General features: G+C 44.9%; 2 protein-coding genes across 2 annotated transcripts in view; both read right to left on the bottom strand.

Annotated features, from left to right (window-relative positions):
- PIGQ (phosphatidylinositol glycan anchor biosynthesis class Q) overlaps positions 1-23,763 on the bottom strand; it is a 164,169-nt gene extending 140,406 nt beyond the window's left edge. The window contains exon 1 of the mRNA XM_085628402.1: positions 23,664-23,763. Within this exon, the coding sequence (XP_085484528.1) occupies positions 23,664-23,665 (2 nt within the window). The 5' untranslated portion in view covers positions 23,666-23,763. The remainder of the gene's footprint in view (positions 1-23,663) is intronic.
- A 200-nt stretch (positions 23,764-23,963) lies between these two features.
- Positions 23,964-27,183, bottom strand: part of NHLRC4 (NHL repeat containing 4) — a 29,041-nt gene continuing 25,821 nt past the window's right edge. The window contains exon 2 of the mRNA XM_085630163.1: positions 23,964-26,672. Within this exon, the coding sequence (XP_085486289.1) occupies positions 25,557-26,660 (1,104 nt within the window). The 5' untranslated portion in view covers positions 26,661-26,672 and the 3' untranslated portion in view covers positions 23,964-25,556. The remainder of the gene's footprint in view (positions 26,673-27,183) is intronic.

Genomic DNA, 27,183 nt, shown 5'->3' with positions numbered 1-27,183 from the left:
CAGAATGCAGTGTAGCGCAGAGTGTGCCACCATTAATTGTCTGGACTGGGCGCCAATCTGTGAAGTCCTATACTCCCTGCTTCTAGACACAGACATGAAGTGAAGTATTATTCATAGGGTACAACCCTTATGATGCCAGAGTTCAGGCCTGAAGAAAGGAGTCTAAAGGAGTCTCCAGCTTAAGATTGTATTCTACCAGCCTAAGAGGATTAGTGAGTTGAGAAGCCTCAGGAATGCAACTAAGCTAATAGTTTAGGGAAGAGAAGTTTTCTCAGATTCGGTTGGTGTCAGAAATTGCCTGCGTGGCCTTCAGGGACGACCGTTGGGCTAACTTACTCTGGGTGGGTGCACAAACCCTGGCTTTTCAGAGGAGAGACAGAACTGTGTGCCAGAGTTGTCCACTTCCTGTCACAACAGCTTTAGTCTGCTGTCATGTATGGTGTCCCCATGACTGAGATGGATTGTGATGCCCGTCCATTACCTAAGAATGACACCATTATCAGTGTCTCTTTCCCACAGAATCCTTGTGTGAGCCCACTACTGATAGGAAGGAGACTGTCACGGTTATGCATAGGTAGCAGGGAGAGCCACATACATTATACAGGAATACATTCATAGGGAAGATCATTATGTGTGTGTGTGTATTACAAACTACATCTCCCATAACACCTGGTGGGAGGATCACATGGTAGCTGCAATCATGAATCTACTTAAGCACCGCCTGTAAGCAGCCCGGTGCTTGTTAATCCTTAGATGTCAGCCTGCTGGACATCCTGCCTTGAGACGCTGTGCTGGGGCTCCTTGGAGGTTGGAGGTTTCTGTGTTTCTTCGCCTCCTTCCCGCTATCCTCAGTCATTTCCCTGTCAACGCGCTGGAGCGCGATCGTGAGGAGATGGGAGGCTCGAATTACTTTTTATTTGCCATTGCGCTGGAGCGCGTTTGTGAGCCGTTTTGAGGCTCGGAGTTCATTTCTTCGATTTTTCTTTGCTTTCGCACTGGAGCGCATTTGTGAGCCGCTGCGAGGCTCGTAGTTCTTTTCCTTTTTTTTTTTTGCCAAGGCACTGGAGCACGTACGAGAGCCACTGTGAAGCTTGCATTGGTTCATTTAGTTGTCCACTGCCATCGTGCTGGGGCGCGTCCCAGAGCCGTTGGGAGGCTCATAAAAGCCTTCTTTTTTATTCTTGAATACACGCTGGAGCGCATAAGAGGGATGTAGAAAGGCTCCGGTTATTAACCTTTTTTTCTTTTGAGCATAAATGCTGGAGCCCTTATAAATAAACGCACTGATTCTGCATTTACAGCATGGAAGCTCCTATTCTTTCTAGACGGGCGCGCTGGAACGCTACCCTCTAGTCCTGAAGTTTGAACACTGCTGATGAACAGAGGCATTTTCTTTTCAGAGGCTTGTAGCCACCCAGCTAAGTACACTTGCTGTCCTTTCTGTGGTGCAGATACTTTACAGGCAAGGAGTGCTAGCACTGTTTCAATTGGAGGAGTGCCTATTTATTTTTTGGGGTTATTTTTGGATTTTTATGTTTTTTCATTAGGATGATTGCGATTGCGGCAATGCTAAAAGTAAGTGCTTACACATAACTCCTACTAGTCTTACCCATACTATTACTGTGGCTATTACAAATGTGTTCTTCTTGTGTTTTGCTGCGGGGAACACGGGGCTAGACAGCTGGAATGGCGAGAATATTACTGAAACCTACAACTCCAAGTCCATTCCTCATCATGTATTTCTAAAGCTGCATCTTTATTGTTTCTTTTGTCCCTTTTTCCCTTTCCCCCAAAATTGTGTTTTCTGTTGAGTGTTAGTTATGTAGTCTCATGATTTTCCATAACAGGGGATAGAGTTAAGTAGCATCGCGCTGTATCTGGCTCCTAAGGTTAGTGGTGTTCCAGTCTGCGCCCTGACAGAGACTTGGGCATGTGTCTCACTCTGAGGTTGAGATCCTAACACTTAGATTTGTGGTTTCCTCAGTCCTGAGTGAACCAAAATGACATTAACTGTGCCAGAAACAACAATTAACTCTTTGACAATCCATAGGTTAGAAATTAGATTTACTGCAGGCACTAGATTTATATATTTGCCAGTGAGTCAATTGGTACTGGCAGGGAGCAGTAAGTTGACAGATGGCAATTTTTAAAGCCTAAATTAAATTAGAGAGTGCCTAAGCTTTTTGGCTACCTGTTGTCAGAACTTTTGGTTGAGGTTAGAGTTACCTTGGTGGGGATTCTCAGTTAAGGATCAGGGTCCTCGGTGTGTAGGATTAATGTTGGTAGGGGAGACTGTCCGAGGAGTATTAGGGTGATGAGAGAAGAGCAAAACAGACAAGTACCCACGTCAAATTTGATGGATTATCTATGCTCTGATATCTTAACGATGAATTCTACTAGAGATAAGGCACTCTTGTGGTCTGACACCACGTCATGACCTTTGACTACCATCACTTTAATTGACTTTGGTGTTCTCCTTTACCCTAGCCTGAATGTAAGACGTCCTGCGTATGCCTTGTTTCTCTTAAAGGTTTCTTTATTGTAATATTGCAGTCTTACAGTGGGAGCTGTCACAGTAGAACAGCCTTGCTAAGAACAGAACATGTGGGATGTGCATTTGAAAGCATGAGAGAGAAAGAGGTGTGGAATTTACTGCTTGATCTTGAAGTGCAGTGTTATGAGCAGTGGTGCACAAATGTGCACTTTATTGTACATTACATTGAGAGATGAAGTATGTGATGCTATAGGCAGTGGTGCAAAAATGTGCATTGAATTGTACATTGGCAAGTATTATTAATTTCTGACATGGCCTCATTTCATCCTGAATTCTGACTCTGCCTTGCTTGAGATTTTCTGCGCGCACAGACAGACTTGCAAGTTGTTGGGTTGATCATGTTCAAGGATTGTTTTTGTGAGAGATTGTTCAATGTACCCTGGAAGGGTTTCGTAAGCCTCGTTAAGATAAAGGCTGGAACATGTGAGAATGTAGAGGAAACATGGGAACTCCTTCCTGCCGTGGAATGCTTGCCTGGAAGATGGCCAGTTCCAGTAAGTTTTCTTGATGCAGAGGGGAAGACCCTCAAACCTTCTAGTGTGTATTTTTAAGACTATAAAGCTGAGGGTTGTTGGCAGCCAAGGTGGGAGCTCATTTACAGAGTAGACGTACTGTTGTAAGACGAACGGAACCTGAGTGCTGGTCGAGAGTCCAAGCCCAGCTGTGAACGGGCCCCCCAGCTTGAGTTGGCAAGGATATCGAGTGAACGATCGGGTGAGGTGATTTGTTTCTGACTAGTGCCATTGTGATGCGTGGTTCCAATGGCTGTGGTCATTTGAGGTGTTTTCTTTGTGATGAATGAATGAGTGAGGTGCACATCAAAACTAATCATTTGATGTATTTAGTGTACATATCTTTTTGCAGGACGTCCAATATATTTTCTTTAGTGTTATCTCATATTATTTGCTGCTTGTTTATTTATTAGTATTATTCATGCATTTAACTGTTGCATTTACCAAGTGTGTTATTATTGCTTGCATATAAATATATATCTCTATATACCTTTGAATGTGGTTCTTTTGGCATCTGGGAAAGCCTTTCTGTTAGAGAGCATTGCATAAATAAAACCCCAAGCCTTATTCTAAAAAGAGAGTCTTTGCATTTTGTAAAGAGAAACCTTTTCTAGGTATTGTTGTGTTTTATGTCTCCTGCTCCGCTGTGTTTGAACCAACGTGTGGAATTGGAATTTGTAGAATTCTGTATTATCTGAAAGGCGGAGCAAGACATATGGGCTTACCAACTAGGCCCAAACTGTGTGTGCCTCTCCTCAAATCATGGTAGCCCTTTTTGCTATTTAACTGTTATATTTTTTATATTTTTATAGGTTAGCTATGATGGTCGAACAAGCAACCGCATAAATGTCAAATGCCACATTTGAGCCTGCAACAAAGCTCACACCACATCATGTTTGGAGCAAACTCTATCAGATGAGCTAAGAAGCAGCTGTTAACAGTTCATTGAAGGCCTTGGTCCTGAAATGCAAGCTCAACCTGTTTTTGCAGTTGGTATGCAAATTTAATACTATGTCCCTCATTACAAGTTTCAGAATTCCATCCAGATTGATAACTTCTGGTGAAACTTGCAATTCTGTGTGTCTCTGGACCCAGAACTTTCAGGTTTGGAAACTTCAGACCCAATAATTCCAGGCCCGGAGATACCGGATGGCTTTCATACGGCTGAGGCCTGAGATGTGAGCATCAGTATTGTCCAACCCGTGCAGCAACATAGGGGGAGCAGACAGTGATTACCCCCCTCCCCAGCCAGACTGATGCCTAGCCTGATTCCCCTACCCACTCTGGCTATTCCATCTTAATATTTCCCATCCCTAGGAGAAAAATGATAACCAACGGAATTTGGTACTAGGATAGATGCTGGAATCAGAGATTCCGGTCCTTAGTATTCCTGCTCCAAATTACAGCACATTCGTAATGATGGCTCATGTAAGCCAGCTGTCATTGGGTCTTGCAAAGGTTAGGTGCTGATGTCTAGTGCTTATGTATTCAACTATATTTGAAAAGGAATAACATTATTGCTATAAGTGAAGCAAAATGCGTTCATCTGGCATAGTTTCAAAAGCCTATTTATTTCTAAATTGGTTTGTAAAAGGGGAGACAATTTGCGACAATAGATAAATAACAAAAAGAAAAATCATTTATCAACATTAATTTTTAATTTTATATGTTACAAGGGTAACATTTATAATGTTGTCATATTTGTGCCTTTCAAACAGTTTAGCCTTACTCTTCTTCCTGTGGTTAAATACACTGCTGTTTACCAGTAATTTGTTTCTGTCATACCTCTTTCATTCTCAAGGTAGGTGCTTCCCCCTACTTTCTCAGAACAAAATGCATCCTGCCTCTTACTGACTTTTTTTAGACGCTAATTACAAAGGCAAGTTTGCTCTAAGCACTATTGAGAAATATCTTCTAGCTTAACACTGTCTTCAATCTAACAATCCCCTGTCAAAGGGGGTTTGACACAGATCAAAGGAAAGCATCAACCAAGAGCATTCACTGAGCTGGTTTGTTTTAAGGCCTTATATTTTAATTACAATGCAGCAGGTTCCATTTTTCAAGTTCCAAATTCACTTAAATGTCACATGATATACATACTTTGAGAATACTTCGTGAGTTCCCTTCAAATCTTTGATGTTTAAATTATTTTGGCCCTGATCCGCAGGACGGTGCAATTTAGTGCACCTGTTAAAATTCGACTCTCTGAGGTTTGGAATTTATGAGGTGCCATAAATTGCACATATTGAGAGATTTTGGGGACTAACATGCGGATCTTAGTGTTGGCCACACCAATATCCGTATGCCACTGTAAATACCATCTTCTTTCCCCATTTTATATTCCAGCAGGTTTGACCTGCTGAAATGTAACTATGGGTGTGGACTTTATTGCACCCCATCATCATTGAGTGCAGTAAATTCTGCACAACTCAGAATGCTGACCCCTGTGCAAATAGATTTGCACAGGGGGTTGAAAACTATGATTCACATGGCCTTAGTGTTGGAAGTGTCTAAACTTAAAGGGCTGTGAGGAGGTGTTTGCTGACATGTTTCACCAAGTTGATCAGATCTAGTGTGCTCTCTGATGTCTCCTGTTGTCATAAGTGCCTTTCTACATGTCAGTTTGGGAAGAGTAAATAGCACCCTGTGCAGTTTCTGAGAACAAAACATTAAAAAAGGAAGCCAAGCGTTTCTATTTTGAGGGGTGTCCAATAGATCATTTCATAGACTGCCTGTAGATTAGCACTTTTTACAGATATATGTTGTAAGTATCTGAACCTGTCATTTCTGGTAAGAACACTCGCAAGTCGAATTTTCCATTCATTTTGTCCTTTAAAGATAGAAGCCCAATATACATAATATTTTAAAGCTGCATATTTCTTTGACATTTTTTTCGGGTCCAGGTACACTGGCTTGACCTGTACTTTTCCCAGCTGCCCAGCCTACGAGACAATGAATTAGATAAGGATAGTTCAAAATTTTCTCAGTGGGAAGGTCTGGTTGTCACTTCTGCTAAGGAAATTATTGTATTTTCTGTAGTCACATTTTGATGTCCTAAAACTATTTTGGGTTGTATCCAAGATTTCTTATAGTTTTTGTATTTGAACTGAAGATTGTCCGACATGTAGGGTGCTACAATATTGTAACTAAAATATTATGGGACAGAAATATTTTTCCCTAATGATCATTTACAAAAATATCACCTCGTTTGATTTAATAATAGAAAATTTACACCAGGTAGGATGATACTTTGGTAAAAAAAATATACAGAACACAATATTTCTGTCAGATGACATTTTGGTTAACATTATTGCATACATCCATACCACGTAGAGGCATCCTCTTTCTTGTAGAATTTAGCTTCAAATGTTGTTCATTTGACTTCCAAATTCATATTTAGTGAAGGTTATAGTCATGGGGCGAGAGAGACCAGGGAGGATAATGATCAAACTGTGGACTGGTGGAACAAGACATACACCGATCCTCCCAGAAGAGATAGATATTTCCTTACCTAAGACATTTGATGATTTTGTTATGTTTTGAGGGCGTGTTGTACTATGAGTTTCCTTGTTTATGAGAGTTTTCATCATTTATTCATGATTCAGGGTTTGTTCCTTTTCTCCCTTTTTCTTTCTTTTACTTGTCTTCCCTTTTTCACCTCCTTCCTTTTCTCATATATAGCTCACTGTTTTTGCTTTTATATTAAGAGAGGAGGTGTGTAGTGTTCTGACTGCGTGCTTTAGCGCGAGGTGGACAATCTGTACACTTCGCACTAAAGCACGTGAACGTTCCTCAGGAACCATTTCTCTGCATTTGAATAAGGCATCGACTGTTCTTGCCTTTACTTTGTGTCAGCAGATGTTTTGATTGCTAGGGACCTTGAACTAATAAATATGGTTCCTTACCTGCTTCTGCCTCCATGTTTACTTCAATTTCAAATCTAAGTTTTTTCATACATAGAAAAACACAAAACCGTAAGTATTTTGTTGCCTACCTTTCAACACTAACTCATTGTAGTTTCCTTAGTACTTGTCTTAAACCATTATCGCAACTAGAAAAATGTAAAGTTAAACTAGAATGTGTCTTTAGTTTTCGTACAGCAACTGGAGATGACGTTTCAGGATGCCAAAAAAATGTGTCAGAAGATTTTCAAGTTCAATATACAAGGAGGTTTTGCCTGAGGAATCACCATTCAAAATACATATGTTTCTTCGAAAGATATTAATTTTTAATGTATTCCTTTTGCTCAAGGGCTCATGTTAGGTTTGTACCATTGATCAAAATTTCTCTTTAAAGACTCCACAAGGTTTTTATTAGTTATTTGCAGTACAAACTCCATATTTCTGGGTGCATTTATTCCTAGATATGCCGTCTGCTTTGTTCCTCCTTATTTCAACCATTGTGCATAGCCTTTTCTGTTCACTGTACTGAAGATTGCATTTTTGTAAATGAAGTCCAGTTTATTTTGTAGCTAAAAAGCACCCAAATAAATTCACTAAATTAAGTATTATCTATTGAGACGATGTGTGTAGAGCATATTATCTGCAAAATTAAAGGCATCTGTATTAATTCTGACACATTTGATATCTGAAATGGCACTGTTAGGTCGATAGGCAACTAGAAAGGTTGTGATGCTAAATTAAATTTTGGAGCAGTAATGCACAGTTTTGAAAGTACGGTAGAAGGAAAAAGTTTACTAGAGGGTGCCCCACTCCTGTTCTTTCTTCTAGATAACATAAACGCTGTCATTATCTTAAAGGCAGCCTGTGTACAGTGGCATCCAGAGATTCTCATAATGGTACACATGAGGGGGCATAGAGAAATGCAATTATGCAGAGAAACCTATTGTGATGCCTCTGGTGCCACTATAACAGTGAACTGTGCTGTTCTCTGAGGGGCACAATTTAGTATTCTTGGACCTGGTCAAGCATACATTTACTTCTCAGAGGACAACTGTAGAAATTTACAGAGAAAACAGACTTGCTTTGCCTTTGCCGAGCCCAAGAAATTAGGATATTTTCTCCTTTACAGACTGGGAGGGAGGCTGCGTGGCCCCCATCCCCGGTAAGATTTCGGCCCTGGGGACCCGATCCCCTGGAGCCTGACCAAGAATTAATGGTGGAGAGGTCCACGTGGACCCCTACCCAGGCAGATTTGGGCCCGGGGACCGCATCCCCCGGGGCCCGACCAATTACTGTAAGGGGAATGGGCAACGTGGCCCCCTCCCTGAGCTAATTTAGGCCCAGGGACCCCATCCCCAACCACTTGTTTCTGGGTGCTCTGCCCCATCCAAAACACCCAGTGCGCAGTGTTGGGGACCGCAAGGGAGCCTTAAGGCACCAACGCTCCCTGACGGCTCCACACCTCCAGCAGGAGCCGGCTTTGCTCACGCACCCAGGGTGCAGCAAAACATGCTGCTTCCTGCGAACAGGAGCAATTTTTTCATCTGTTTTAAGAAAACATATGAACAGTCTGCTCCCAGCCAGCAGGAGCAGTTTGCCTGCTCCGGCCCCCTGGGAGCGAACTTACTGTTTGTATTAATGGCTCCAGGACGGGGGCTGCTCAGCCCTCCTCCTTTGTTATTGCAGGGCTTGTCCCGGGGAGGTGGTGGTCCCCAGGGCTGTAAAGGGCCCTGGAGGGGGTCCGCACAGCACTCCTCCCTTGGTATTTAATTTTGTGGGTGTAGTGGTGGTCTCTAGGGTCGTAAACGGCCCAGGGAGTGGGGGTCACGCAGCCCCCTCCTCCTTTTAATTTCATCAGCCTCGCCCCAGAGAGATAATGGTCCCGGGGCCGATATCGGCCCTGGGGAGGGGGCCTCATGCCCCCCCCCCCTCCAACTTTATATTGAAATTAGCCCCCGGTACTTGGCCCACTTGGGGGCTCAACTTTAAACAAGCACAGGAGACTTTGCTTATTTTGTTTTCTTCAATGTTACAGTGAATATGCAGATCCACCAAGATTTTGCTTCAAAATTGAAAAAAATATATTTTTATTTACACCTGGCGGGCTCCTTGTGGGACCCCACCACCAAGCCTATGTATTCTGGGTATACCTACCCTGCCCCCACCCTCCTCTTTTTTTTGGGGGGGGGGGGGACTCAGCTGAATCAGAGTCCCAAAATGGCTGCCAACACTTGCTGGTTGAAGTGTTGGCAGTGATCTCGGCATGAGATTTGTTGGATCCGCGGAGGATCTGCTTCCCTAGATAAACAAACTTGTTTTTTTCTTTAAAAACTCAAAAACTATTGAACAGATTTAAACCGAATCACCAATAGGGCTTTTTCTGGACCAAGAGCTGGCTGTCTGCCAAATTTAGTATTGTTCCGCCCAGCGGTTCGGGTTGTAGTCATGTTCAAAATCTCTATGGGAAATTGCATGGGGGAAAACACGTTTTGGGACCCCCCGTTTCTCTCTGCCGTCTTTGGACGTTCCTATGGAAACTAGGATATATATATCCTACCATTACTTAGAACAAAATCTATTATTTGTGTAGATACGTAACATGTTTCGACCTGCTCATCGGTCCTAATCATGCGAAAGTAAAAAGCAATCAGATATTCGCCTTTTAAACGTGCAGCGCATAAACTCTGTGAAGAGACTTTGGTTAAAATACAGTCCACATTATAGTTGTTACGAGTCAACGGTTCCTCAGATGTTTTTATGCTACATGAAAGTTTCCAAATTTATTCCAAATGCACTTGGCCACCAGAGGTTTCCATGACGGGGTACAACTCCACCGAGCCCAACATGCCCTCCAATCTCCTGTCCATTGGAGATATTACGGGTTTAGCTTCCCTTAGGGAGTTGAAATTAGGCAACAGGGATTGGGCCTCTGAGAGGAAACTATCGAATCTCCTGGATCTGGAGACTGACAAGAGAAGTCGTAGTGATTTTAAACCGAAAGCTAGATTTAATCCCAAAACCCCCACGACAAAATTGACTCCTTCCATGAGGCTATGGTACGTGACATTTGCAAATTGAGAGTGAGTAACACGAATCGTGCTGCCATGAATTTAACTAAAGGCCAACAAGCAGCACTGACATCCCTGAAACAAGCGAGTTCCTTTGTGATTAAGCCTTCAGACAAAGGGGGTAATGTTGTGCTGTGGGACATTAAGAAGTACATGTCTGAAGGCAAGAGACAGCTTGACTTTTCCGGCCGCTACACTAAGACTAATGTTGGGCCATATGTTGCCACTATTGATAATTTTCATGATATGCTGTCCAAAGGGCTTTTAAATCAAGAGGAACTTTTGTTTTTAACAGTCAAGAAGCCTGTTAGCCCCTGTTTTTACATGCTGCCCAAAGTCCATCAGCACAGTACCAATCCACTGGGTAGGCCAATCATCTCAGCCAATGATAGTCTCTTGGAGAATGCCTCAATTTATCAAGACCATTTCCTATTCCCTTATGTCTGCATCTTATCCTCCTTTTGCCGCGACAGTATGGACTTTATATCCAAGGTCTCTGGCATACCATGGCAATCTGACTACATCTTTTGTACTGTGGATGTGGTCTCACTATATACTTACATCCAGCATGATCTGGGAATTCAGGCTTGCAAACATTTCTTTAGGGATAGACCCGTAGCCACATATGACCACATGGACATTCTGCTTGAGATGGTCCATTTTTGCCTGGAAAATAACTATTTCCTGTTTTGTAATCAATGGATTAGGCAACTCACTGGGACTGCCTGGGCAGTTGCTTTGTGCCGAGCTACGCCTGCATGTTCATGGGGTGGTGGAAATCAGAATGTGTCTGGTCTGAGGCTTTGGACAAATACAGAAAGCATCTGGTCCTTCGGACCAGAAACATTGATGATATTTTTCTAATTTGGGATGGCCCCCAACTCATCTTAGATGAGTTCCTGGATATCCTATCTGTCAATGACTTGAACCTCAAATTTACAAGCAAAACCAGCACCAACAGGATTGATTTCCTGGATGTTGGGGTTGAAGAGCTTAATGGGACTATGCAGACTAGTCTCCACAGAAAGGAGACAGCGGGCAACAGAAACCTGCATGCCAGAAGCCACCACCCACCTAATCTCAAATACAGCATTCCCTATGAGGAACTCCTTAGAGCTAGGAGAAACTGCAGTACATTAGAAGCCTACAAACTAGAGGAAGGGAGGATGGTTGGGAGATTCCTGTAGAGGGATTACAAGCGTAAGGTTTTGGAGGATGCCAAACGCAAGATCAGTGGAGTGGAGAGAGGGACTTTGCTTAAACCCAAACCACATATGAACACCAAACCCGAGATCAAGCTTATAACTACGTACAACTCGAGCTGTACCGAGGTTCAAGCAATAGTCAGGAAACACTGGCATTTGGTCAAATTGGACCATGCCACAGGCAAACTGGTTAGCCCAAGCCCACAAAGTACCTACCGCAGAAGCAACTCGCTGAAAGACATGCTGGTGCATACCATGATTGAACCAGTCAGTTGCAAAGCGGTACATGGTTGAGGGAACTCCCCGGGTTCCATATATGTGGCAAGTGCAAGGCGTGCACCCACAGTACCAACGTCAAGTGTTCCCTTGCCCAATGGCAAACAACACAAGATTAAGCCGTTCATTAACTGTAACAGTGACTTTGTTGTGTATGTGTTGATGTGTGTGTGGCATGAGGTACGTGGGGAGTACGATTTTTCCAGTGAAGAAACGAGTCCTGGAGCATCTCAGGGCCATTTGTAATAATGACACAACATATCCCATGGCAAGACATTGCATGGCTCTACTGATGCTGAGAATCTCAAAATTACCTTTTTGGGAATTGACAGGGTTCTGGCCAAGACCAGAGGTGGCGAAAGAGAACGGGTCCTCAGAAGACTGGAATCCCGATACATAATCAGCCTCAACAGCAAACACCCAGGAGGCCTCAACCAGGATGAGAAGCTACATGTACATTTGGGGTAGCACACCCAGTGGTGGTATCAGTCTTTTCCCACAGTGTTTTCTTCATCTTCCTGCTGCATATTCTCGCACTTCTCTCACATCCAGGGGGCAGGGCTCTGTGACATTGGAATCTTGCATTTGCATATAAGGAGCCGGGAGTCCATATGACATATGAAATACTACTTTGTGTGAGCAATTACAGGGGTAGATGACATTAAACCTTATACAGGCTACCACTGCCTCTCTGGCACTGAATCATCTCCCTGCCTTGTCTGTCTCTATTGGGACTGTGTAGATCTCTGTCTCTCTACCTCTGGTGCGTCTACTTTGGTCACTTGACATCTCACACCCATTTCCTTCTATCCCCCCCCCATCAGTTAACCCCCCCTCCGTGTGTTCTCGTAGGTCACTTGACCGTCATTCTCTTTTTCTGGACTCTGGTCTAGGCACCCATGAGAGAGACTGTCTCACCAGTGATTATATGCACTTGCATAGTATTGTACCATTGCTTATTTTGTATTTTCATCTAATTTTTATTTGTTTTTTCAATTTATTCTATTCTTTCTTGGTGAGATACCATGCAAATTTATTTTTAGGGAAGAAACTTTTTTTATGTTGGCCTCATGAAGTATTTTTTCCTACTAGTGATATGCCTATGTTTATTGATTATGCAACAGTGTCGCTCTGAGTATATACAGAACACTGTCACAATGTTTCCCCAGCTTTGAGAAAGACGTTTTGGTTGAAACGCGTCAGCAGTAAAATAAAAAATCTTTGGGACTAACCTGGAGTGCGGGTTATCCTATATATATATTTAGAGGCCCCCGCATCTCAAAGTTGGCCTAGGTCTCGCTGGCACTGCTGTGGCGGACTTTGCGTTTTTCCAGGGTACTAGATCACCGAGGCCCACCCCCGGGTCCAGGAGGAGATGGGGCGGTGACGGAGATACTCAACTCTGCGCTGGGCGAGATAGAATCTCCGGTCTTGCCCCTGCCGGATGTAATCCTGTTCCGTGGAGGTTGATGCGGTCTGGGGACCCAGGGGGACACTGCAATTCATACAACAGGCAGGGGATTTGGCCAGATGACATTGTGACCCCATTTCCGCAATAACAATAAGTTACCCACCTGCATTACCTACCTGGATTTCTACTGCATCCTGGGAACTGTAGTGCACACGTATCAAATGGACTACAGATGGTGAAAAAGGGCATTGCTCCTGAGGGCGGGGCGGACCTAAACCAATCATTTTGGGGCCAATATTCAAACACACAATGTTACCTGCAACTCCTTAGAAGATTCCTGGCGCTGAAGAAGGTATATGTGATGCCGAAATGCATTAGCCGTTGAGAAGCTTGTAATTGAATAAAGTGGCCTCTCTGCTTACCCCAATTGTGGCCTCTGCTCTCTTCTTGGAGGAGTTTTGGTGATATTCAGCGCGTATGCCAAAAGCGTGCTTTAGAGGCCCCCGCATCTCAAAGTTGGCCTTGGTCTCGCTGGCACTGCTGTGGCGGACTTTGCGTTTTTCCAGGGTACTGGATCACCGAGGCCCACACCCGGGTCCAGGAGGAGATGGGGTGGTGACGGAGTTACTCAACTCTGCGCTGGGCGAGATAGGATCTCCGGTCTTGCCCCCGCCGAATGTAATCCTGTTCCGTGGAGGTTGATGCGGTCTGGGGACCCAGGGAGACACTGCAATTCATACAACAGGCAGGGGATTTGGCCAGATGACATTGTGACGCCAATTTCTGCAATAACAATAAGTTACCCACCTGCATTACCTACCTGGATTTCTACTGCATCCTGGGAACTGTAGTGCACACGTATCAAATGGACTACAGATGGTGAAAAAGGGCATTGCTCCTGAGGGCGGGGCGGACCTAAACCAATAATTTTGAGGCCAAAATTTAAACACACGATGTTACCTGCAACTCCTTAGAAGATTCCTGGCGCTGAAGAAGGCATATGTGATGCCGAAATGCATTCGCTGTTGAGAAGCTTGTAATTGAATAAAGTGGCCTCCCTGCTTACCCCAATTGTGGCCTCTGCTCTCTTCTTGGAGGAGTTTTGGTGATATATATATATATTCACTGAAAACACCATAGGTTTCAGGCATGTTATAGTTAGGAATTAGCATTTAAAAAACCTTAGAAATTCACTGAAAAAACCATAGGTTTCAGGGGCGTTATAGTTAGCTGGACTTTTCACTCGTACAAAATCATTGAAATTCCCCCGTTATAGATAGTGCAGCTAACTATAACTCGCGCGCCCGCAATGCACTGCTGATGACGTCACATATTACATCACTCATGACATGGTCAGTGACATCACTCATGACATCACTGATGACATCACTGATGACATCATCCAGTGAATGTGTGTTTTTCTGAAAATTACATATGTTTTATATATGTATATCTCAAGGTCGATGGAAGAATAAATGGGTATATAAGTGTCTAAATGGATGATTTGTTTTTGAAAAATTGATTGTATAGCTGACTGATTAAGTGTATCTTAGTGAATACATGGCTTAGTGAGTAATGTTTAAATATGTAAATATCTGTATCAGTCTCTCACTTTGTGTATAAGTGGCTGCATGGGTTGGTGAGTAGCTACATGATTTTTTGAGTATCAGTATGAGTGTCTGTATGGTTCGGTGGGGGGTATTACGTAGTGCATAGGTGCATGAATGAATGACTCACTGTGTTTATGTGTTGAAGACAGCATGTGTGCAGGACTGTATGGGTGGATGAGTGTGTGCATGGGTGTGTTAGTGAGTGAATGACTGTCTCAATAGTGTCTTTATGAGTAACTACATATGTTTTAAACTAGTATATGTGACTATTGGTGTATATAAGTGAGTATATGTGGAAGTGAGAGATTGAAAGAGTTCCTGTATGAATAAGTATGTGTTTCTATAAGTGATTGTTTAAAAGAATAAGTATGTGTAAGTTTCCATAGAAGTAAGTGTGGTGGTGTGTGTTTAACTGTATATGCAAGTAAATGGATGTTTGATTCTTTATTAGCATGAGTGACTATGTGTGTGAGTAACTCTATGGATGAGTGGTGTTGTGTAACAGGATGTATAGGTGCATGAGTACATATGATGAGTGAGTACATGTATGAGTGACTGTATGGGACTGTTGGTGAATGAGTGGATGTGTATGTGGATCTTAGAATTACTGAATAGGTTGTTGTAACTGATATTGGTATGTCCATTGTTTTGAACATTTTAGTTTCTATTTTTGAATGTGTGTATCAAAGGTTATATTAGGGGGAGAGGAGGTCTGCCACTCTATCACAAGGATGATGTCATCAGTGATGTAATTTGAGATGTCATCAGTGATGTCATGAGTGATGTCACTGACCATGTCATGAGTGATGTAATATGTGACGTCATCAGCAGTGCATTGCGGGCGCGCGAGCTATAGTTAGCTGAACTAACTATAACGGGTTACAGAGATAGGACATGTGAAGAAAGAAGAAAAAACGCACAGAAAGAAAAAAAAGAAATGCAGAAAGAAGCAACAGAAGTCCTCAAAGACGAAGAAAAGCACAGGAAAAAGGATAACGTGCAGAAAGAACAAACAGAAGAGCAGAAAGAAGCCTTGTTGCAAAATCATCCTGTACCCTCAACTTTTTCAGATGGATACTGGTGGTAACTGAGTCTGACTAACCAGTCCTAGAGCTCAGAATACAGTGAAAACACCTACATACACTAGGGAACACTATGCGTTGGGATCCCCCTGTGATCAGCATGACCTCCTCTGTAAGTCCCTAGTATATAATAGGGCAGGGGATTAAAACTACCTCTTAAAACGCGCCACAGGGTGTGTTTGCACACGTCACCTCAGGCCCCGTCCCCTCATTTCCCCACTGTGTAAACACGCCCTGTGGCCGTTTTAATTTGGTAGATTAAGTCCCCTTGAATCCTGAGGGTCCCTAGGGTCCAACTAGACCACTAGGTACCTCCAGTAAGCGCCACAGAGCTGCGTTGCAGAGAGATGTAAAAAGGGGCACGGCCTAGACCACCTCTCTGCAACGCAGCGCAGTGGCACTTACTGGAAGTACCTGGTGGGCTAGTTGGCCCCCAGGGTCCCTCAGGATTGAAGGGGAATTATTTCCCCAACTTAAAACGCGCCACAGGGCTTGCTTGCACACATTAACTCAGGCCCCGTCCCCTCCCTTCACCACTGTGTAAACACGCCCTGTGGCCATTTTTAGTTGGGAGATTAAGTTCATTTGAATCCTGAGGGTCCCTAGGGTCCAACTAGCCCATTAGGTACCTCCAGTAAGCGCCACAGAGCTGCGTTGCAGAGAGGTGTAAAAAGTGGCACGGCCCGGACCACCTCTCTGCAACGCAGCTCAGTGGCGCTTACTGGAAGCACCTGGTGGGCTAGTTAGCCCCCAGGGTCCCTCAGGATTGAAGGGGAATTATTTCCCCAACTTAAAACGCGCCATAGGGCGTGTTTGCACACGTCACCTCAGGCCCCTTCCCCTCCCTTCCCCACTGTGTAAACACGCCCTGTGGTCGTTTTTTAAGTTTGGAGATTAAGTCCCTTTGAATCCTGAGGATCCCTAGGGGCAAAATAGCCCACTAGGTACGTCCAGTAAGCGCCATTTCAGAGAGGTGTAAAAAGGGGCACGGCCTGCACCACCTCTCTGCAACGCAGAGCAGTGGCGCTTACTGGAAGCACCTGGTGGGCTAGTTGGCCCCCAGGGTCCCTCAGGATTGAAAAGGAATTATTTCCCCAACTTTAAACGCGCCACAGGGCGTGTTTGCACACGTCACCTCAGGCCCCGTCCCCTTCCTTCACCACTGTGTAAACGCGCCCTGTGGCCGTTCTAAGTTGAGAGATTAAGTCCCCTTGAATCCTAAGGGTCCCTAGGGTTAAACTAGCCCACTAGGTACCTCCAGTAAGAGCCACAGAGCTGCGTTGCATAGAGGTGTAAAAAGGGGCGTGGCCTCAGAACACCTGTCTGCAACGCAGCTCCCTGGCGCATACTGGAGATACCTGTTGGGCTAGTTGGCCCTCAGGGACCCTCAGTATTGAAGGGGAATTAATTCCCCAACTTACAACTGGCCAGGGGGTTTGCGTTTGCAGAGTGCTGCAAGGAGGGGGCGTGGCCTCCGGCGCGATGCCGGTCTTTTATTTATTTTATTTTTTTAAGAAGGGGGGCTGTGTGGCCCCCCTTCTTTTTCTAATTGACTGGCCCTGGGGACCCCAACCACCAGGGCCAGCACCCTAATTTTTTTTGTTGAAAAAAATTAATTTGGCCCTCCCAAGGCCTTAATCGGTCCCGGGGACCCCAACCCCCGGGTCATGGGCTTTTTTGGTTTTTTTATTCTTTAGGAGAGGGCTGCGTTGCCCCCCTCCTCAGGCCACTTATGGCCCCGGAGACCCCATGCCCCGGGGCCTGCCTTTGTTTTTTATTATTTAAAAAATATATATATTTATAGAAACACCTAGGACATGCTGGACAAACTGTATGTACCTATCACCATGACGATTTGCGTGATATTCATTAAAAGGCGACTATGCATAGAATGAATCCACATGGAATGTATTTACACCACTAGTGAAGCTCTGACGTGTCTGACGCCCTACCGTGCCTAATCCCGGCACCCCCGCCGGTGGGTACTCTCTAAGTAGACACCCTTGTCGTTTATTTATAAAAACATGGGTAGCTATTGACGGGCACATTTAATATACACGCACACCAAGCCATGCAAAGGGGATTCGACAAAAATTCGACCAAACTATGCAAGAAACCGCCCTCACGGTTAATAAAATACACATCCACCGCCGGATGTGTAATACTTTTTATTTTACTCTCTGGAAAGGAGACGAACCTCACTTGAGAGTCACAGTGTGCTCCTGGCTGAGCCCAATGCTGTGTTACACCCACCAGTGCCAGCCGAGTGCCTCACACCTCTGTGTTGTATTCCACCAGCTAGTGCGTATGCTATGATACTCTCTAGCCCATGTGCACTGTAACACCACCCCGTGAATATGTCATGCCACACTTGTCTTCGCACGGGTTATATTGCCCCATCCAACGTGCCTTCCTCGATGCCTATGTTATAACGCACAGCGCTATGCCATACATATTACAATCTGGGATCCATATCTTTGTCACAGTGCATATGCAACGTTACACTCCCCAGCACATATTTTATATTACAACTTTAGAGACTAGTTAGGTTACACAACACTGCCCTGTGCATATTACACTCCAAGGCGCATATTGCATAGCACGCGCTAGTGCCTGTTTTATCTCGCGCTCTCCAATGAATCTGTCATTGCGCACAATGTATTGCATATTAGATTTCATGCCCCGGTTCATCTTATATCACACTTTTTGGTGCATAGTTTATACCATATACTATATCTAGTTTTCATTTTCAATCGTGCTTTCAGGACTATGTTCTATATAACACTGCGTCCACCTACCCTTTTCACGGGCATTACATTTTGCGATGGGGGGTGGAGGGTCAGCGGATTTTCTGCCAAGAGAGCCCGGAGTCACAGTCACAAACGTCCTCTTCTTCCTGAATAAAAGTGAGATTATACTGCATACTTGTTCATATTTTAAGTAGTTCGCACAGACACACATTTTAAAAACAATAAAGTTCCTAATACCCACCTTCTCTGAACAGTTAGCTTGCTGCCCCATCCACCTCCTCCCTATCCTCTGTTGTCTGAATCCATGGACTAGCCTCCTCCCTCCTGCCATGCATGGTCTGATGTGCTGCCACTGCCCTCCATTTAGCATGATGTACCAGTCCACTCCTCCTGCCCTCCATTGCCCAATTCTATGGCCCATCATTGACCTCCTGCTTAGCCTCTGTGCTTAGCTAGCTGCCCCTATTCTCCTTCTCCCTGCCCTCCGATGTCTTTGTGCATGCCCCTGCTCCATCCTTTTTGCCCACCATGTTCCATGTACCTGCCACTCCTATCTACTCTGATTGTTCTGTTGAGCTGCCACTCCCCTCTCACCTGCCTAGCATTGTCAGATGACTGTAACCTGTCCCTGCCACCTCCACCCTGCCTGTCCACATGCCATGCCCCGATCCCCTTCCTCCTGTCCTCCATGGTCCATTTTACTGCCACACCCTTCTACCCTCCCTGGTCTGTTGTGCTGCAACTGCTCCTCCTGCCTGCCCCTCGCGGTCTGTTGTGAGGCCCCTTCCCCTGAACACTCTTGTCTGTGCCCAGGTCCTGACCCTCACTTCTATCCTCCATGGTCCTTTGTGCATGCCCCTGCACCCTCCTTCTTGCCCATCATAGCCATTGTGCTGCCACTAACCCTCCCGCTTGCCATGCATGGTCTTCTGTGCTGCCATGGCCCCTCCCACCTTCCCTGTGTGGTCAGCTAGCTGCCCCTGACCCCCTCCCACCTTCCCTCCATGGTCTGTGTGTATGCCATCATAGTCTCATTGTTGCTCTCCATGGTGTGTCTTGTTCCTAGTGCCCATCCTGCCTGACCTCCATGGCCATCTTGCTGCTCCTGCCCTGCCCCCTTGCCCCCAGCCCTCTGTTTCCATGTGCAGACGCCTATTCCCTCCCTCCAGGCTTGTCTGTTCCATTGTAATGCCCCTGATCCGTCCCTCCTGCCCTTTATGATCTGTTATGCTGCAGTTTTCTCTCCTGCCTGTCCATTATGGTCAGCTAGCTACCATTGCCTCTTTCCCCTCTATTCTCTGTTGTCCATGTGCATGGTCTTGTCCCCTCCCTATTGCTTTCTATGGATTGTTGTGCTGCACTCGAGTCCCGCATGCGCTGTGTGGTCTATTGTGCTGCTGCAAACCCTGATGCCTGCCCTGTAGGGTCAGTTTGGTGCACCTCTCCATGTCCCTCCTGTCCTCTGTTATCTGAGTCCATGTCCCTACCCCAATTCCTCCTGCCAACCATGATCCAATGTACCATACTTGCGAACATTTTGAACTTGGTAAGAAGGAGATTTTGAAAAAAACGGGGGTATTGATTTTCCCCTTTGAGTTACATTGAAAAAGAGGAGATTGTAGACAGCTACATCTGGGTGATATTTGGGCTACATGTGGGCTCTTTTGTTTCTGGTGGCCATCTTGGGAGATTTATTTGTTATGAAGTTTCCTAATTTCCTCATTTACTGCAGTCTCCTCAGTAGGAAATACTTTCAGTTTTTTACTTTGGTTCCATCAAGAAGGCATTCAGATGTGTCACACATTTGCAATAAATTCTGAATGTTAGCACTCTAGTTGCTCATTAGATCACTGTTGTAAAGCTACTTCTCACCAGGGAAGTCTGCTGCTGGTATTCAAAGTGCATGTTTCAGTCTGCATGTCAGAATTTTTTTATGAAATAGAAGAGAATTTGAGAAGTCAAAATGTGCCCTAATTTTTCTTTCTGCAGCACTAATCATAATTTCTATGGCAAAATGAACCCCCCACTTCAGTCCTTTGTAAATTAGGCGTTTTAAGTGTTACCACTTTATTCCAATCAAGATGGCTTCAGGTGTGCCATACTTTTGTCATATGTAAGACTGTTAGCGCTCTAGTTGTTCGTTAGAACACTCTGGGACATTCTGTCATTGGGCTATACTTGGGCTACATCTCGGTGATATTTGGGCTACATTTGGGCTCTTTTGTCTCTGGTGGCCATTTTGGGAGACTTATTTTTTATGATGTTTCCTAATTTCCTCATTTACTACAGTCTCCTCAGTAGGAAATACTTTCAGTTTTTTACTTTGATTCCATCAAGAAGGCATTCAGATGTGTCACACATTTGCCATAAATTCAGAATGTTAGCACTCTAGTTGCTTACTAGATCACTGTAGTAAAGCTACTGCTCACCAGGGAAGTCTGCTGCTGGTATTGAAAGAGCATGTTTCAGTCTGCATGTCAGAATTTTTTTATGAAATAGAAGAGGATTTGAGAAGTCAAAATGTGCCCTAATTTTTCTTTCTGCAGCACTAATCATAATTTCTATTGCAAAATGAACCCCCCCCCATTTTAGTCCTTTGTAAATTATTTGTTTTAAGTGTTACCACTTTATTCCAATCAAGATGGCTTCAGGTGTGCCATACGTTTGTCATAAGTAGGACTGTTAGCGCTCTAGTTGTTCTTTAGAACACTCTGGGAAGCTGCAGTAGAACACAAAGGAATCAACTAACTGTCTCTGCCCTTGTTGGATGTACATGTTTTACTGAGAATGTCAGACTTCATTCTCACATGACTGAGAAAGATAATGTGAATTTACAGAAAATGTGCTCTCAGTTTAGCTTATAGATCACCTTCCAAACCTCTGTGGGAAAAGCATGAGAAAATAGTTTTCTCTCAAACATGATTCATGATATCACAGCAGAAGGCTTTTTCACATGGTAAAATCACCTTAGAACACACCACAATTCCTAAAATGAGTATGGTACCATCAACAAATGATTTATAATGTAACTAAAGTCTTAAAACCTTCTATTAACTGCAATGCTTTTTAATGAGGTGCTATCATGTATATTGGTCCCAAGATGGCTGCCAACACTTGATGGATGAAGTGCTGACAGCCAATCAGATCTCACGATGAGATGTGTGGTTAGGCTCCGCCCAGATATATATGTGATTTAACTTTTGATCTTCTCAGGAACTACTGAATGGATTTACACCATTTAAGCAAAAGGCACGAGTCTAAACTGAGGACTACCTCTTTGCCAAATGTGGTGTAATTCTGCTCAGCACTTCGGGTTGTAGCTGCGTCAACAGGTCCTATGGGAAAATGCATGGGGAAAACGCGTTTTGGGACCCCCCTTTTTCTCGGCCCCCTCTTGACGAATCACCGTGCAATTTTCAGGATAGGAGCGGACCGGAGCTGGCCAAAAGTTTGGAAACTTTTGCGAAGATTCATCAATCGACGCCAACGTTATTCCAAATAGAATGTTGCGGATTTCCTATGGAAAATAGGTCCTAACTATAACTACCTACTGGCGACCGCCAGTAGGTAATATATGTAAAGGCATATGCATGGTAAAGATTTGTGTGGTAAAGGCATGTGTGTTAAAGGCATTTGTGATAATGGATGCATTGTAAAGGCATGTGTGGCAACTGCGTGTGTGGTTATGTCATACAACCCTTCCCAAGCATATGAATGTTCTCCCCTGAGAGGGTCACCAGGTAGGGGTATGGTGATTTCAACTTTTCCTAACATACCTGGGCTTTCAAGGAAGTGTAATTCGAGCATAAAAGCTCTTCAGACAAATAATCTATAGAGGTTCAATGATATGGAAACATGGTCACAATGGCAATTATAAACACCTTCAAGGACACAGGGACAGGGAAGAATGGTCGCTGGGGCAATAGTGACCATTCTTGCATCAAATACACAGATAGGGAAACATGGTTACTGGGGCTTTGGTACATGCACGCAAGGATATAGACAGGGAAATATCCCCACTGGGGCAATGGTACACACAACAGGGCCACGAATAGGAAAACATGGTCACTGGTGCTTTGGTACATACATGCAAGGATATAAACAGGGAAACATGGTCACTGGGGCAATGGCACACACAATAAGGACACAAATAGGAAAACATGGTTACTGGGGCTTTGGTACATGCTACACGCAACAAGAACATGTATAGGGAAACATGGTTACTGGGGCTTTGGTACATGCATGCAAGGATACAGACAGGGAAACATGGTCACTGGGGTAATGGTACACACAACATGAACACGGATAGAAAAACATGGTTACTGGGACTTTGGTACATATATGCAAGGATACAGATAGGAAAACACTGTCACTGGGGAAATGGTACACGCAACAAGGACGCAGATAGGGAACATTGGTCACTGGGGCAATGGTACACGCAACAAGGCCGCAGATAGGGAAACATGGTTACTGGGACTTTGGTACATGCATGCAAGAATAGAGACAGGGAAACATGGTCACTATGGCAACGGTACACGCCTGCAAGGAAAGGGAGCCCACATGCTGGGGCAGAGACTCAGACTGATATCATGGAAAAACAGTCATGAACACTAGAAAAGGGACACAGGCAGACATGGACACTGAGGGGGATAAGGAAGCTCGGACAGGAGGCGCAGCCATCAGTCCTGGGACAGGGAGACACACTGTAATAATGAAGACACAGATACCTGCCAGTGAGACACTCACTACTGAACAGGAAGGCACAGTCGCTGCAGCACCACACACAGACACATTTGGACAGAGACACGGGGCAGCGAGACCTTGCCACTGAGACAGGGGGGCAAGGACATCATGGGACATGGAGACATTGACTCTAGGAGACACCAGACCTTGAGGAGGCAGCACCACACACAGACACATTTGAACAGAGACATGGGGCAGGGAGACCTTGCCACTGAGACAGGGGGGCAAGGACGTCATGGGACATGGAGACATTGACTCTAGGAAACACCAGACCTTGAAGAGGGAACCAGGGATGCAGACACTGGGGAGGGGCACACTAACCCTGCAAGAGGAAGACACATACACCGGTACTGAGACACAGCCATGACCTGGAACACAGGGAACAGTCACTTGGAAAAGGATTCACTGGTCCAGCGAGCCACAAAAACTCACATAGAGACACAATAAAGTTTGAACAAACTGACGTGAATAAGTAAGCCCTCGGCACCGAGGAGTCGTAGACAGCAGCAGCTTAAACTATGTGCCCTGCTCTGTGGGTACAACTACTTACATGGCTGGTAATTTCTCCCGTATTCGTAGAAGCAGCTAACAGAGGCTCCCCTGCCGCCTTTCGTCTCGTCCCTCGTGCGCTGCGGTCCCAAGCAGACTGCGCGCCCTGATAAGGACACGCCGGGCGGCGCCTCCCCAGATTAACCCTTTCGATGCTGCAACTGAGGTCAACCCTTCGTCCCAGGGTATAGATGATTCGGTTTGCAATGAAAACGAGCACTCCTGTAAAATGAGCATTTACCAAATAGTTTCAGCCCAGGCCCACCCCTGGAGGAGGGATTAATAAATAATCAGATGCGCGTTCATGGAAATAAGCGCGTTTATAATACGGGACCCAGTACAATCATCGGGCATAGCCGCGTCCAGCCTGCCCGCTAACGCTAATGCACTCCAGCATCTCGCCAGCAGCACGAAACACTGAATAAATGCAATTATAATACAGTACAACACTCAATTAAAAAAAGACAACAATATTCTCATTCTCTAGCTACTTTCTGCCCCATAATTCTTCAGCGTTGCTGCATAACACACAGCCCTATGCAACAGAATTCATTCCAGGCGTGCTACCTCAAACTCAGAACTTTGCCTTAAGAATGTCACACACACAGCAAAGCAAAAACATCCTCGAGCCAGAACCTGCTTTTTAGGTCTGGCTTGGCAGCGCCGCTCTGAACTACAGCACAGAATATACCTAACATGGATTTTAGCTCCGCCCAGCAGATTACTACTCTTTTACCTCGTGCCAGTGGCTGATTTGTGTATTATTTCACCTTGCAGGAAGCGCTTCCATTTGAACGCATAAAGGACTATTTTACATCAGAAAAGTACACTCAATCACTGGTGGTTTGTGACATTAAATTCTTTATCTCCTGTATAAATTCTGTACCAAAGTTATCAATTTCCCTACTTTATAACCCCGCATTGGCAGAGTCAATAAGACTGGCTTTAATGTTATAAGCAGTATTTCTGCATTAAAGTCTACTCTGGCGCCGCGAGTGAGCAATTGGCGTGAAGAAGTGGGCAGATGGGCGGTTGCAGAAAGGGAGGCTTTACACCGTGATGAATACAGGGGACTGCAGAAGCGACCGATTTCACTGGACTGAGCGCACCTAGTGGAACAATTCAAGGCTATGCAAGATGTTGAGCCTTCGGGTTCGCAACACAGTAGGCGGGACAGTGGTGCAGTGTCATAAGAGCTGGTGGATTCATGCTTACCCACGCACTAACAGGGGGCCTACCTTCTGCTTCCTTCTGTTCCTTTGTCTCTGTTCCCTTGGGTCTCCCCCTCTCCTTGCCCTTCTCTGTGTTTCTCTCCCCTCTTCTTCTTCTTTCCCCCCCACTTCCTCCCCCTCCTCGGTACACGCCCCTTCTCGGGGTTCTCAGACCGGATGCACACTGGAAGCAGGAACATCAGCGAAGTGTGTAGTCTGTGTAGCGGCACTTAGGTTACTTGTTTGTTGGGGTATTGTTTGGGGAGGGTTAGCTTGGGAGGGGGATGTAATGGGTACTGCACAAGATACCACTTATTAGTATAGTAGTTACCTGTCTGGATATACGGATTGTACATTTATACTGTAAGTCATGTTGTAATTTCTGTAAGATGAATGTATGCCTTATCTTACCATGCGGCCAGGATCCGGGCCGTCTTGCTAATATGCAAGGCGTTCAAAATGCTTATGATTTACCGTGTACACCTGTGTGTTATTTGCAGTGCTCAATAAAAATATTTAAAAAACAAAAAAAATGCAGCATTTCTGCATGCCTGTGTTTACGTGTGTTGGCACATTAAAGCAAGACCTACTGGCTTTGCCAATGCTTTTTTTTTTTTAAATAGCCACACTGCAAAGGTCACTTATACCCAACTTATCCCATCTTCCTGTGCTCCAGTTACTGCTTATGATGGCTTTTCCCTTGGTGTCAGAGTTGGATTGTCGCTGCCCATCCTGGGGCTCTCTGGAATGGAGCTAGGCTTTACTCTGTATCTAAATACCTTAATACAGTTTTCCCCAGTGTCCGCTACCAGTAGCTGGCCAAAGACAGAACAGGCCACCCCGGTGGGTCTCTTCAAACCTTCGGACACCAGGCAAACTGGAGAACCACTCGGTGGGAAGAGAAAAACCTTCCTCTGCTGTTCGTCTGCCACGATGAGATTCCCTTCAATGTCAGCACACACTCCAGCAGGATTGCCAAACTGATGCCCATGTTTGTTGCTTATGGAGGAAACCAGCTTATGACTAGCACTGAAAAGCTTCACATCCCTGCATTCTTCGCTAACGGCAAACCCCCCTTCTGGCACCTGAGTGATGTAACGTGGTCCTTGGAGTCCAGAGATTGTGTGTGTACTTGCTACTTTGAAGGCATGGTCAATGGCAAAGAGGTGGACCTTTCCTAGGGCATAATCTGCCACAAGGATTCTTCCCTGTGAGTCTACGCCAATTCCACTAGGGGAATCGAATGTACCAATCTTCATCCACTTTCCTTTGGAAAATGTTGAATTAGGATTGAAGATACGGACAGCCCCATTGACCATGTCAGTCACAGCCACTAACCCAGAACGGGTCACGGTAACATCTTCGGGTAGGAAATACTCCTTCCCTCTGTTCCACTCAACACACTGCAGGGACTGGAAGCTTTGACCGGACCGGTTCAGAAGGTGAACCCGGGGTCCATTCTCACTGGTCACGTAGACAATGCTATCCAGTGAGCAGTGAATTCCATTTACCCCTCCATAAAGTTTGCAATCCGGGTTGGGGATTTGCTGCACCAACTCATTTTGTCTAAAGCAAAGGAGGTTTTTGATATCCTCTAGGTCATGGCAGATGGTTTTGGTCTTCTCGGTGAGCTGATGGATATGACATTCCTTCACCATGCCCAGTCCTTGGTGGTAGCTCAGAAGTGGGCTGGCCTTTTGGAGGGTGTTTTCAGATTTCACCTGTAGACTGCGGACTGCTCTCAAGAGATCCTCTTTCTTTCGGGTAGTCTCCAGGGTGTAGTCCATTCCTGCACTTTTCTGTCAAATAAAAGTGAATATCAGCGTTAGTGCAAGTTGGGTAATGCCAGCACAGCACAATGCAGCTCAATGCTTTACCATCTGGAAACACATATCACATCTCATTCGGGAACTATCAAAGAGCCGTGAATTTATCGTAAAAGTGAATGTCTGTGGTTGAGGGTCTACCTGACTGACACGTTGATGTGAGTTCCTTCAGCTCTGTGTTTGGATAGATCACGGGACTCCTGTAGTGCTGCAGAGCTGTTCTCATGTTCAACAGGTCTTAGACTAGCACTGGGATACACACCTCCCAAATTGTTGGATGGATAAATAAGGAGATTGGGTGATAGAATGCACATTTTTCAGTCGCTAATGCAGCTTGGGTTTAAGTAACTAGCATATGGGTTCAGGGTTGTTACTGTCTGTGACTAGATGGTTCGGAGAATGTGCTCAAGAATAGATAGGGTCTAAGTCCGATGTCGGTGGGACTGACACTGACGTCAAGTCGGTGTCGGTCCCCACGACATCT

The sequence above is a fragment of the Triturus cristatus genome, chromosome 10 (genome assembly GCF_964204655.1).
Source record: "Triturus cristatus chromosome 10, aTriCri1.1, whole genome shotgun sequence".
NCBI classification, from domain to species: Eukaryota; Metazoa; Chordata; class Amphibia; order Caudata; family Salamandridae; genus Triturus; species Triturus cristatus.
Note: the sequence above shows the minus strand (reverse complement) of the source record. Positions and strands in the feature narration are given on the sequence as shown.